We start from the raw sequence: 14,552 nt of genomic DNA on the forward strand, positions 1-14,552 counted from the left end.
ACTTATTTACTTATTGAGATTAAATACAAAAATGTTAATTAATAAAATTATTATAATCTAAAACTGAAAGACTATTATAATCATTTCTATTATTAAATTAATAACAGATATTTGAATAAACATAAAAATAAATACAAATTTCAACAATAAACCAGGTAGTGAACAAATTAGTGGTAAATGTCTAAAAAATATGAAAGAAACAGTTCGTGTTTTAATGCCACATTTCTAATTAGAACTAATCTGTTTTAACTGTGAACAAACGAAGAAATAAAAATTTTCCACCAAACAAATTGAATAAAGCCGGACATAATTAAACAGAGTGTGGAGCTGTGAAGCAGAATAATTGGAATTACATTAAGTGTAATTACAAATCGAACTGGATACTTTAAAAATGCATTTAAACAAGATAAATTGGCGTCGGCCGTTCGGATCACGGCCTTTTTCATAAAGCACGATAATGATGACGTGACGATGGTCCGATTGTCACGCGACGAACACACATTAGCGTTCCATAAAACGGGCGTCGCGACACGTCGGGTTTATTAAATCAGTGCATCGACGGACCGTCCTTTTATATGCACAATTAAATTTATTGAATTAATATTTCGCGGACACACACGCACACACAGACACACGTGCAGTTTACGGTGAATTATTAATTTTCGTTGTTGACAAAATGCATTTCGCCAGTTTTTGTTTTTAATATGTCCAGATACAATATTTTAATTTGCACGATAACAGTTTTATGTAAATATCGTTCCATTACATTCAATTCCGGATTACGGGAGAACAAAATCGGGTCGAGATTGTTGAATAAATTATTTTTAAATGAACATGGTTAATTGGTTTGGTTACAAAAATAACAGAGGTTAAAAATGGACTTTTTATATACTTCATTATAATTGTTCTAACATATATACATATAAATATACAAATTTTATTTTAATTTTTTCAAAAATATTTTTTTAATGTTGTGATAGAAGCGTTTGAAATGGTTTTTCCAGTTTAATTTTTAACAATTTTATGTTTTCACATATTTTTGTTTTCTTTTTCAAAATTTTTATTATTTTTTCAAAATTCTGTTATTAATTTTGTGGTGGAAGAATTTAAAACAATTTTTCTAATTAGATTTTAACAATTTTTGATTTGACACATTTTTTTCTTGAAATTTTTACTATGTTTTCAAAAATCTATTTTTAATCTTGTGATAAAAATGTTTAAAATAATTTTTCACATAAGATTTTTACACATTTTTTTCTTCAAAGTTTTATTATTTTTCAAAAGTGTTTAAAACAATTTCTCACTTAAGATTTTAACAGTATATAATTTTTACAAATTTCTTTCTTGAATTTTTTTTATTTATTCAAAAATCTTGTAGATTTTAACAATGTTTTCAAAAATATGTTTTTAATCTTTTGACAAAAATGTTTAAAATAATTTTTCACTTTATTTTCTTAACATTTTTATTATTTTTTCATAAATCTGTAATTTTATTTTTTATTGCATTATTTTCTTGAAATTTTGACTATTTTTTCAAATATCTGTTTTTAATCTTGTGATAGAAGTTTTTAAAATGATTTTTCATTTTAAATTTTAATATTTTTTTATTTTTACAAATTTTTTCTTAAAATTTGTATTACTTTTTTCAAAAATCTGTTATTAATTTTATGGTAGACGTATTTAAAATAATGTTTTACTTATGATTGTAACAATGTATAATTTATACACAATTTTTTCCTAAAATTTTTATTATTTTTTCAAAAATTTGTTATTAATTTTGTATAGAATTGTCTAAGACAATTTTTCACTTAAGATTTTAACAATATTTCAATTTTACAAATTTTTCTCATGAATTTTTTTTATTTATTCAAAAATCTTGCAGTAGAAGTATTTAAAACAATTTTTCACATTATATTCAACAATTTATTATTTCTACACATTTTTTTTCTTGAAATTTTTATTATTTTTTCAAAAATCTGTTTCTAATATTGTGTTTGAAATAATTATTCAATTTAGATTTTTTTATTTTTACAGTTTTTTCTTAAATTTTTTATAATTTTTTCAAAAATCTGATTTGAATTTTGTGATAGAAATAAATTTATAGAAATGTGTTTCAATTTAGATTTTAACAGTTTTTAAATTTTTACATATATTTTTCTTAATATTTTTATTATTTTTTCAAAAATCTGTTATTAATTTTGTGGTAGACGTATTTAAAATAATGTTTTACTTATGATTGTAACAATGTATAATTTATACACAATTTTTTCCTAAAATTTTTATTATTTTTTCAAAAATTTGTTATTAATTTTGTATAGAATTGTCTAAGACAATTTTTCACTTAAGATTTTAACAATGTTTCAATTTTACAAAGTTTTCTCATGAATTTTTTTTATTTATTCAAAAATCTTGCAGTAGAAGAATTTAAAATAATTTTTCACTTATATTCAACAATTTATAATTTCTACACATTTTTTTTCTTGAAATTTTTATTATTTTTTCAAAAATCTGTTTCTAATATTGTGTTTGAAATAATTATTCAATTTAGATTTTTTTATTTTTACAGTTTTTTCTTAAAATTTTTATAATTTTTTCAAAAATCTGATTTGAATTTTGTGATAGAAATAAATTTATAGAAATGTGTTTCAATTTAGATTTTAACAGTTTTTCAATTTTTACATATATTTTTCTTAATATTTTTATCATTTTTCTTAAAATTTTTATTATTTTTTCATAAATCTACTCTTAATATTTTTATAGAAGTGTTTCAATTTAGATTTTAACAATTTTATATTTTTCTTAAAATTTTTATTATTTTTTCAAAAATCTGTTCTTAAATATATTTATAGAAATGTGTTTCAATTTAGATTTTGAGAATTTTTGAATTATTTTTACAAATTTTTTCTTAAAATTTTTCTAATTTTTTCAAAAGTCTGTTATTAATTTTGTGGTAGAAGTGTTTAAAATAATGTTTCACCTATGATTGTAACAATGTATAATTTATACACAATTTTTTCTTAAAATTTTTATTTTTTTTTTCAAAAATTTGTTATTAATTTTGTATAGACAATTTTTCACTTAAGATTTTAATAATGTGTAATTTTTACAAATTTTTCTCATGAATTTTTTTATTTATTCAAAAATCTTGTAGTAGAAGTATTTAAAACAATTTTTCACATTATATTTAACAAAATTATAATTTCTACACATTTTTTTTCTTGAAATTTTTATTATTTTTTCAAAAATTTGTTTTTAATATTGAGTTTGAAATAATTTTTCAATTTAGATTTTAATATTTTTTATTTTAACAGTTTTTTCTTAAAATTTTTACAATTTTTTCAGAAATCTGATTTAAATATTGTGATAGAAATGTTTAAAATAATTTATCACTTTAAATTTTAACAATCTTTGTTTTTTTTTTCGCATAATATTTTTTTGATATTTTTTTTTTAAATATGTTATTAATTTTGTGGTGAAATATTTAAAACACTTTTTACTTTAATTTTTATAAATTTTTAGCATTCTCACATTTTTTTTTCTTAAAATTCTTATTATTTTTTCAAAAATTTGATATTAATTAAATTTTACATTGTTTTCTTGAAATCTTTACTATTTTTAAAAAAATCTCTTTTTAATCTTGTGATAATATGTGTTTAATAATAAATTTTCAGTATAGATTTCAATAATTTTATATTTAGTTTAAATTTCTATCGACCATAATAAATAACTTTATTTTTACATTTGTTGTTCTAATAAGATATCGTTTTGTTTTAGGATCTGGAAGGTGATACACCACTTCACGACGCCATATCGAAGAAACGAGACGACATGCTGACGCTGCTCCTGGACCACAACGCCGACATAACCCTGACCAACAACAACGGTTTCAACGCCCTGCATCACGCCGCACTCCGGGGAAATCCAAGGTGAGTCCATCACTGACGTCGTCTTTTACGTAATTTCTTCAACGTTTATATCCTATGCGGAATCGTAAAAGTTGAGCGGGTTTTAAGAACTGTCAGGGAACGTAATAAATATGAAAATGAGTAAGCCGCAGTTGCAATTTTCGGAAAAAGTCGCCCGTTAGACATTTATGCAAAAACTGAGAATGATGTAGCTGAAATGATAATATAATGAAAGAAATGAATGATGGCGTCGGCGTTGAACAATCCCCCGGATTTGCATATCTTGATGCGTTTTTCTCCGGCACTTTTCCGTTGTAACCAAACACGAATTTGAACGTCGCAACGCCGGAACGGAAACGAACGGAAAGTGTGTCAGTTCGGCTTAATTAAACAGTTAATTCCGGTCGCATTGCATTAAAGATATCGGCCAATAGATTACGCCGGCAAAAAAGTAATTATCATAAAGCGGGCAGAGCCGGGCGACCGAATGGAAATAGTGAAACACCAGTTTCCAGTTTCCAGTTTGCAGGCAGCCCGTTCCCGAGAGCACTTAAAGAAAATCTACGACTGTTCATGTTAGCAAATTATGCTTCCAATCTAAGCTCCTCTTCATTACGCCGTGATTCATTCCCATCCTTGCGGCGGTTCAATTTCAACTTAGCCCGGATAACGTAACGTGCAGGTTGGAAACTGGAACTGTGTAAATCACGGCGCGTTAAGACGGCCGCATATTTTAATAATAACTTTGTCTCCGCTGATTTTCACGCTCGAACGCATTGCTGGAAAACGAATCGTCCGCGAAATCGAGACTTATTGCCCGCCCCGGCTGCCTCCTCACAAAATTGATGCGGTCCGCAATGTAAAAGTATAAAAATCAAATTGTTCCGTGTATCTCGTCCGCAATCCCAACCTTGCATAGTTGGGGAGGCGTTGCGCGAGCCACCCGTAAACCAGTCGAATTTATTCTCTTAATTTTCCCCACTTTATGTAATATCTGTCCTGAATAATGTAAAGTTTTCGGAAAGCGGCGGGCACGTCGCGCCGTGTTCAAGGGAAACTTTCCGGCCTTCGGGGAACAAAGGCACGTCCGTCGATCTGCTTCCGCCATTGGCCTGAAAGAATTAACGGGAAGGATTTCGGTCTTTTATAAGTCTCGGGACGGCGCGTAATCCGAATACCAAACAGGGCGACAGATGTGTGCATGTGTGTGTGGCGGAGAAACCTACCAAAAGAAAAAACAATGAATTAATGAGTTAAACTGATGTATGAAGGAGCCTTAAGAGAAAACAGAATAGATAGATTCGGTGTTCAGGTTTCAGTGATTTTTAGTATAAGAGGCAGAGTAAATGATCTTATGAGATTGTCAATTTCGTCCTGAAGTACCTCCTTTCATGTCATCTTTACTGGATGCTGAATAACCGCCAAAGTTTGTGGAGAGAGGGTCCATAATTCCACGTGTTCTATCCATTATAAGTCTGAATATGCTGTACTATATAACAATATATTTACATCAAAATGTTGTGAATACTTCAAACTAGCATATTTGAACATATATATTTATTCATAAATATAAATATCTGCCATTAATATTTTTATATCATAGAAGAGGTTCAATTTAGGTTTTAACAGTTTTTAAATTTTTACATATATTGTTATTAACATTTTTATAATTTTTTAAAAAGTCTGTTCTTAATATTTTTATAGAAGTGTCAATTTAGGTTTTAACAGTTTTTTCATTTTTACATATTTTTTTCTTAATATTTTTATTATTTATTCAAAAATCTGCTCTTAAATATATTTATAGAAATGTGTTTCAATTTAGATTTTAACAGTTTTTAAATTTTTACATATATTTTTCTTAAAATTTTTATCATTTTTCTTAAAATTTTTATTATTTTTTCAAAAATCTAGTCTTATATATATTTATAGAAATATGTTTCAATTTAGATTTTGACAGATTTTAAATTTTTACATATATTTTTTCTTAAAATTTTTATTATTTTTTCAAAAATCTGGTCTTATTTATATTTATAGAAATATGTTTCAATTTAGATTTTAACAGATTTTAAATTTTTACATATATTTTTCTTAAAATTTTTATAATTTTTCCACAAATCTGCACTTACTAATTTTAATAAAAGAGTTTCATTTTCGATTTTAACAGTTTTTGAATTCTTACATATATTTTTCTTAATATTTTTATAAAAGTGGTTTCAATTTAGAGTATAACAGCTTTTAAATTCTCACATATATTTTTCTTAAAATTTTTATTATTTTTTCAAAAATCTGCACTTAAATATATTTATAGAAATATGTTTCAATTTAGATTTTAATAGTTTCTAAACATTTCTCTTACAATATTTTTTCAAAAATCTGTTATTAATATTTTTATAAAAATGTTTCAAATTAGGTTTTAAAAGTTTTTAAATTTTTATATACATTTTTCTTATTATTTTTATTATTTGTTCCAAAAATTGCTATTAATACTTTAATAGAAGTATTTCAATTTAGATTTTAACATTTTTAAATTTTTACATATATTTTTCTTAATATTTTTTATAGAAGTCTTTCAAATTAGGTTTTAACAAATCTATTCTTAATATTTTTATAGAAGTGTTCAATTTAAATTTTAACAGTTTTTAAATTTTTACATATATTATTATTTATTTCTTAAGATTTTTATTATCTTTTCAAAAATTTGCTCTTAATATTTTTATAGAAGTGTATCAATTTAGATTTTAACAGTTTTTAAATTTTACATATATTTTTCCTTAAATGTTATTTATCAAAAATCTGTTATTAATCTTATGGCAGAAGGTCCTTGCAATATAGGCAGAATTGCCCTGTTGAAAAACTGGTTTTTGAAGAAGTGTCTTAAGGTAAGGCAACAGATGGAGTTCCACTATATAACATAGAATGATTATTATTTAGAAAAGTAGTTTAAATCGAGTTAAAATTGTTATAAAAATTTTAAATCAGTACTTTTTTTTGATGATCCATAAACATCTAATAAAGTTATGCGAATCACCACCCTAAATAATACAACGGTACTTCAAGTCAAAAGCTTCAAAAAGAACTTTTTTGAGCCAAACAAACTTTCCATTTCCATTTTCTGTCACTGAATATATGATTTAACCCTGATTTTGACTGCAGCATCGATATTTATATATTGAGTTAAATGGACCGGATTAATATTTTAATTAATCTGATGGAGGGAATTGATAAAATCCACAATTTAACTAATTCACATTTTATGTAAAAAGTCAAGTTTTGAACGAACGGCCTTCGAACATAATTTTTTAAAAACGCTTAAAATAAAACTGAAACGACCCTTTATCAGTTTAAATTTCATGACGATTAAAACATGTAAATTTTAAATGAATTAATTCGGTAGTTAATGTACGTTCGGAATTCGGAGTTTATGTGTTACCTATTTCGTTTAACGTCGGTCGTAAATTGAAGGAACAACATAAAAATTCATTCGTATTAGAACAGTAGGAAATAATCTCGATTCGGAATTCCGGGACGCGGATTCGCCTCCCGCGTTAATATTCAATAAAGCCCCCCATTCTCATTTATTTTCCATTCTCGCACTTTTGTGGCGCGGCGCATTAATTCCGAATGGAAAAATTTTCACATCAAGGTGTTAATTACGGCGAGGCGGCCGGAGTGAGTGCAACCGGCTCCCCGACGCCATATTAAATTTACATAAAGGCGGTGGAAATAATAAAAAATAAATAAAACAACTCGAATGTGCATTTCGGACTTAATAGGTAGGTTGTTTGATTTTGTTTCTCTCCGTGTCTGATGTTCTTTGTCGCCGGGTTATTTTTAAATAAAGTCGCAGTTCCCCGAGATTCCCGGTTTTTAGAGGGGAGTTGAGCTTCTTATTTCGGGGAGGATTAGCTTGGGCACGTGAGATTACAATGGAAAAAAGTGGGGCTTTTGTTTACGTTCATGACCCAGTTTTGTCCTTGTTTTAATTTTTATTTTGGCGGTCTTTTGCGACGTCTTCGGTTTTCAGTTTTTTACCGCCTTATTAGTTTTCGTCCATATTATATTAAATACTGGAAAAGGTAATTTTTAATCTTAAGAGCTTAATTTTTTAAATTAAGCAAAATTATCATTTTTATTATCTTAATTATCTTATTTCTACAAGCAAATTCGTACTACGAGAAAAAAAATTGTAATTCTTGGAACTGAAGAAGACATCAGCCTTAATTTTTAGGTCCTCATAAACTACATATTCGACTGCCAAAAAGTAGAGGAACTTTTTACTAAATGTCATTAATCCCCATAAAATCGACAATAATTTTTAGTTTTAGTATACTCCTAAGAAAACTGGTTTAATAAAAGTTATCTTCTGAACTAAAATCTCTGTTTGTATCGTTCTTTTAATCCGATGAGGAAAAAATCAATATCACTCGATGACTGTGTCTAAATAAATCGATTGTGATACGTGGTTTACACATTTTCAACGTTTGGAAGAAAAATATAAAACTGCAAAACCAAAAAAAAAAAAACAATAGGATTCAGGATAAGAAAATTTTGTCTAACTCTAATATATATATTAAACTGTTTAAAAAAAATCTACAATTTTTTTTTTCTTATTTGTATCGAAAATCTTGTTGGAAATGGTAAAAAAAATACTGTGAAAGTTACAGCTCTTAATATTAATATTAAGAGGTGCTGCATCGTAAATTTTAATTTCCCGTTTAAATAACACGGGAACGGTGTTCTCTTGGATTTTGAAATTTTTTAACTCTTGTTAGAGATAATATTTCAAAATGATCAAAACAGATTTTTATAGAAAATTTAACGCTCTACAAAAAATGTCACTAGCAGTTTTTTGATATATTCATTTTTTTCAAAAGTTATTTAACATTAAAGTTGGATTGATTTAAAATTTTGACATTTTTCTTATTTTCTGACGCAACCATCAACTTTATGGGAAAATTTTATATGACATTTTTTATAGAGAATTCAATTTCCTATAATTTACCTCCGAAAAAGTTTTTAATATTTTTTGCAGATCATAAGTTAAAATTAAGCATTTTATTTAAATATAGATTTTTACTAAAAAATTGATTGTTTATTATAATCAAAGTAGTATATATCGTTACACTAACAGACTTTTACTACAATTTGGTAAAGGTATTCCTGAAGAAAAATTTAATTTCAAAAAATTACTATATTTATTCTTTCTATAATTTTCTTAAAAAATTAAAATTGATATATTTAAAAAAACTGTAATAATTATATAGAATTGTAGGAAGGCATTTTAGGAAATATCTTTAAAAAAAACTGTAATAATCAAAAGTACCTTTTTCCTCTCAAATTGTGTAAAGAATATGAACAGCTTAATAGACTTTAATAATATTAAGTGGCCTAGAATATAGGGTGGGAAAAAGTGATGAACCCCCCAGAATCTATTCGACTGGAATTATTATGGAAAAAAATTATTACAATGGAAATATCTTAAAATACTGTAATAATCAAAAGAACACTTTTCTTCTTAAATTGTGTAAAGAATATGAGAAGCATAATAGTCTTAAATATATTAAGTGGTCTAGAATATACGGTGGGAAAAAAGTGGAGAACCTCGCAGAATCTACTCTTCTAGTATCATTATGGAAAAGAATTATTATAATGAATTGTAGGAATGTATTTTAGGATAACACATACCATATTTAAACTCGATTGGATCAAAGGTTACGAAAATATGAGAAAAAAAATTTGAAATTTAAATTTGAGACGCCTGTGTTTACTTCAGGAGGAACCTTATAAAAAAAAATACTTACTTTTACTCCATTATTGTATATTCTACCCTTATTTATTCTACAATTTTGACCACGTAGTATAGATTTATTTATATCAAGTCAGAATAATTTAAAACCCAATAAAATTCAATTTCAGGAAAAAAAATATGACAAAACAAATGTATGTTATTCTTTGCATGAAATATATTTATCCGACCATTCGTTAATATCTATTAAAGCCGGAGGATTCACACATTCTGAAAATGAATAATGAGTTTAACCAATATTTTCAATCCAGAACAGTAGTTTTGTTTCTGGGGATTCCCCCTTTTTCTCATTCTATTTTCTACGTCACCGAATATTCTTTAAAACTACGCTTTTAATATTGTTTGAACATTTTAGAAGAAAAAAGTTACTCTTAATTAGTTTTAATTATCACAGTCGTTTTTGAAATATTTCAGCCTTAATGTTTGAAGAACGTTAAAGGAATTTTCGTACGATACAAAGTCAAATAGGTATAATAAGGTAGTTATGAATAGTTTTGATTAATAAAGAACGAAAACAAATCATTTATTATATAATTATTAAACATCCATTTCATTCATTTATTCTTTCTTTAACTTACTTCAAACATTGATACTGAAATTTTTCAAAAAGAGCTGCCCTCATGGGACAGACTTCTACTGCCTCTGTCATGCATGACGTCTCCCTCTAAATTCTGACGAGCCAAACTCTTATTTTTAATGGGTCTTTTCCATTGAATAGAGGGTATTATGGATCATTAAGGTAAGTTATATGTATATTGTATTATATTTTAACATACTAATCAGGATTAAATTTATTTGAATTTTAAAAAAGTTGCTCCACTTTTTGCCAATACTCTAAATAGTATTGTATTGAAAATAACAAAAAATGTTTTAAAATGCATAAAATTAAACGTAAATAATTTAAATTTTAAGATGGTCTTTGCCCAAAAGGAAATTTTTAAGTGGGCTTTACAGACATTTTAGTTATATTATCAATCTGTCATACATATTTGAAAAAAATTAATAACTTAAATACAATTTCATATTGAATTTAAAAACCAAAAATATATAGGGTGATCCATTAAAAATAACTAACTTTGTTAGTTTCAATGAAACACCCTCTAAAAACCCCAGATTAAATTTGGTTTAAAATAAATTAGAAAAGTCCAGTACAAGTTTTAATTGATTTAAAATTTGAAATCAATACGTGATACCATTCTCCATAAACTTCTAAAGTATAAGTTAGGTGAATGACATTGTATATGCAATCTGAAAAAAAAAAAACATAAAAACGCCTAATTTATTTTTCTTTATGCGAAATCTGTTTGTCCAATTTTTTGATGAGATACCATGTCAGATATCATATATTTTGTGACATAAACAAGTTTTAAATACAGTATAAGAAGAAAATAAAGTTAAATATAATATAAAAATTTATTCAATCAATCAAGAACCAAAAACGTAATTACAATTTCCGGTTCCTAATATATTATATATGGCATATTTCATTCGAAAGTTTTTCCAGTCTGGCGTGGGAAATTGATAGAATCGAGTGGAAGCGTGGTTTTGGATGAAGTCTTCCCGAAATGAGTTTCACGCTGGCGTTGTTCAAATCCCAAACTATACATCACTAAGGAGTTATAATGGTCAGCGTCCGGGAGCATTAATCGGACGCAAGACGTCCGGTAATCCGGGCCCCGCCGAAAATCGTCAATAGTTTCTGTGCGCTTAATCCCCGGGCCTTTCGGAGACACTCCAATCGAGTGGCGGCTCGTTCTGGCACAGGGTGGAGGGTCGGATGTAATTCGAACTGAAGCCAGGTCGGATTGCACGTCTCTGACCGGTCCTTTAATGAGTCCCGCCGTTTTTGTTCTTGACGCGGGTATTAAGGCCTCCGGAACGAGATGATCCCCGAGAACTCAATAAGAACTAAATATTTATGTTTGAAGTAGAAGCGTTTGATCAAGTTGTAGCCGGGGGCGCTTAAAATGTAAAAACGGAGACGTATCCGGTGCACTATATTTTATGCAAATCCCCCCCATGGAAAGCAATTAATCACCGGGCTAAAGTGGAAGTACGGCGTTGTTTAAAACGTGTAATAACGCGAACAGTAAAATGGCCGGGCTGTAAAGTAAATTAGCCGGGCCGCGTCTCACTCCGTTTACTTACTGTTAACGGTTAACGTTTCGCGTCATATGCATCAATCTAGTTTGAAAAACGGAAAGAATCCCATTTGTTCCGGGCCCAAATTAAAAACTAGTCGGGAGAATGTGGCGTCGGGAGCCGTAACGGCTTATACATTTTAATTAAGTAAATATGGCGGCCGCTCTCTCGACGGCACATAACATTAACTGAAACACAAATAATGCCGGATCTAATAACGGGCGAATGTCCCCGCAGCAGCGCCGGGACTCGACGACGACGAAGAGTAATGGAAACGAATGCGAGTTTCGAGGCCGTCCCGGGTAACGATAGTTGTTCCCGCTCGCCACGCCAGAAATGGGACCCGCACGTCCCGTAACAACAAGAAACTAACGTTCATTACGGGCCCCGCGTAATTTGTCCGGGGTCGGTCAAAAAATCGCCCGGAGGATATTAAATTCGGACGGAATTTCGGCCCGCGTTATTAAACCTTCTGAGCAACATTCTTCCTGCGAACTATGGAAACTGGGACTGACGTTGTTATTGTCCAATCGACGGACATCTGTCCGCAACTTTCAATTATTATTTTTTTTATTAAATTAATCCCTTCAGTAAATTGTGACACCCTTCACATTCAGGACATTAATTTAACAATTGAAACTAACAGTTTAGCAGACAATTAATTGAAGTTTGTGTTTGTAATTTAACTCTTTATTAATTAATATTAAAATATGTTCGAATAAGTCGACATTTATTGAAATTATTTTCTGACATTTCGCTAGCACGAGTGGTTAGCATCTTCAGAGGTCTGATTTGAATCTACCTAATTGCCAACTTAGCTGCTTAGCAATTTTGGTGTTTTTGAACACTGCTGTCCGTATTTTAGCAAGATTCAATGCTTCTTCTTTTCTGTTGAAGTTGTTTCCATGTTTATGGTTTCAATTGCTTCCCTAATCATTCTGTTGTGATATCCAGTTGTCGAAGCAAGCAATTGTATAGTATATCTTGAAATTTTATCTTATGATTTCCATCTAACAGTGCATGTTCAGCTACAGCAGACTTGTCTGATTGTCCTAGTTGCAGTTTCGTTTGTGTTTCTTAATCCTAGTCCCTATTGAACGTTTTGTGGTACCGATTTATACTTTTCTGCACGAGCATGGTAAGAGGGGAAAATCTACAAGACGCCTTCTGGTGGCAGTCGAAGGCAGTGTCGGACTAACCGACTAAAAAACCCTCTCCGGGCACCAATCCGAAAATCATGGCCTAAGAGTATAACCATATAGGTTTAGGAAAATAGAGAGAAGGAAAAAATTAAAGAGGTTTGCAGCTAACCGCCACATACTAAAGAAAAGATGTCCCAAAGAGACGCAGAGATCTAGACAGCCAAGAGACAAGGTCTCTTGCATCTGTCAGATTCACAGGGTTGGATGTCATGCAAGCATGCAATCTCCGGATTACAATTCTCTCGGTAACTTTACATATATATGGGAGAAAAGCTTATTTCTGAGCGATTGTATTCGTTGGCATATATCCTCGGTATGTGAAGGTTTTAGGTATACTGGTCTAAATGTTCACCCACATTTTTTTCTAGAACATCCAGAAAAGGACAACCGTCCTTCTCCAATTTCATTGTGAATTTGATATTGTTATGTTTTTTTAGAAACAGATCTAGTTTTTCTTGTGTATGTGTCCATATCACAAAAGCATCATCCACGTAACGATACAGAAAACAAAAATAATTCCAACAAACGTTGACCTATAATCTTTAAATATGAAAACAATGATCACTAAAGCCTTAACTTTTACAATAAAATATGTTGTAATAAAACTATATGTGGTTGTATAAAATATACTTTTGTAGCATTTTTCGATTAATTCAAATTAAAATTGGTGTTATTATTGTTTAATTGAAGGACATTTCTCTAAAACTTTTAAATTATTATTATTTTCTGTCAATGAATAAAAAATGTTGTAATAAACCTTTCTTCATTGAACACAATCTGTCATTGTCCATTCGAAAGTCCTCCAAGTAATTTGTTTTGTTAAATAAATTCATTAATTTATTTGTGACACTCAATAAAATTTTAAATAGCATATTCCAATTTAAATTGACTTGGCTATTCTGGTCATGATTTTATATTTCGGTGAAACTAAAATTAGCAATTTCATTAGAAATGAATTTTTATTTTTAATTTTTTCCATTGAAATTTTTTTAAGCTTGCATAATTTCATTAAAATTAGATTAATTTTCACCATACTTTTTTTAAACGGCGAATAAATTACTTTTTTACTAACGATTAATTGAATTTTGTTTATAATTCAATTTTTTGTTAATTAACTATAGAAAATGTTAGTGTTAGAGCTTTGCCCGATGATACAAAAAATATCATATTCAGAGATTTTGTGGCCCAATTTTTGAATAATTAGTAAATTTAAATATTCATTTATTTTTCTTTTTCGACTCAAAAATGTGGTGTCAGATTTTAGCTTATGAAGAATTGACATGCTTGTAATTGAATAAGTTAACGATTAAAAATTGAATGGATTAAACATTGGAAATTGAAATTAATTATATTTGACAAAAATAAATAAAGAAATAAATTGTTTCAAGAAATTATCTTTGATAAATAATCGTATATGACAGAATAATTGAAAGGTTTGGTGTATCCCATACATCCATTTCCCGTATGATACAATGGTACAATGTACATTGAGGCTGG

The 14,552-nt window shown here is 28.4% G+C and overlaps 1 protein-coding gene across 1 annotated transcript in view; it reads left to right on the forward strand.

Moving 5' to 3' along the window:
* LOC109606112 (E3 ubiquitin-protein ligase MIB1) overlaps nucleotides 1-14,552 on the forward strand; it is a 315,033-nt gene that overhangs the window by 85,420 nt on the left and 215,061 nt on the right. The window contains exon 5 of the mRNA XM_049966188.1: nucleotides 3,775-3,926. Within this exon, the coding sequence (XP_049822145.1) occupies nucleotides 3,775-3,926 (152 nt within the window). The remainder of the gene's footprint in view (nucleotides 1-3,774; nucleotides 3,927-14,552) is intronic.

This window comes from Aethina tumida, chromosome 4 (assembly GCF_024364675.1).
Source record: "Aethina tumida isolate Nest 87 chromosome 4, icAetTumi1.1, whole genome shotgun sequence".
NCBI classification, from domain to species: domain Eukaryota; kingdom Metazoa; phylum Arthropoda; class Insecta; order Coleoptera; family Nitidulidae; genus Aethina; species Aethina tumida.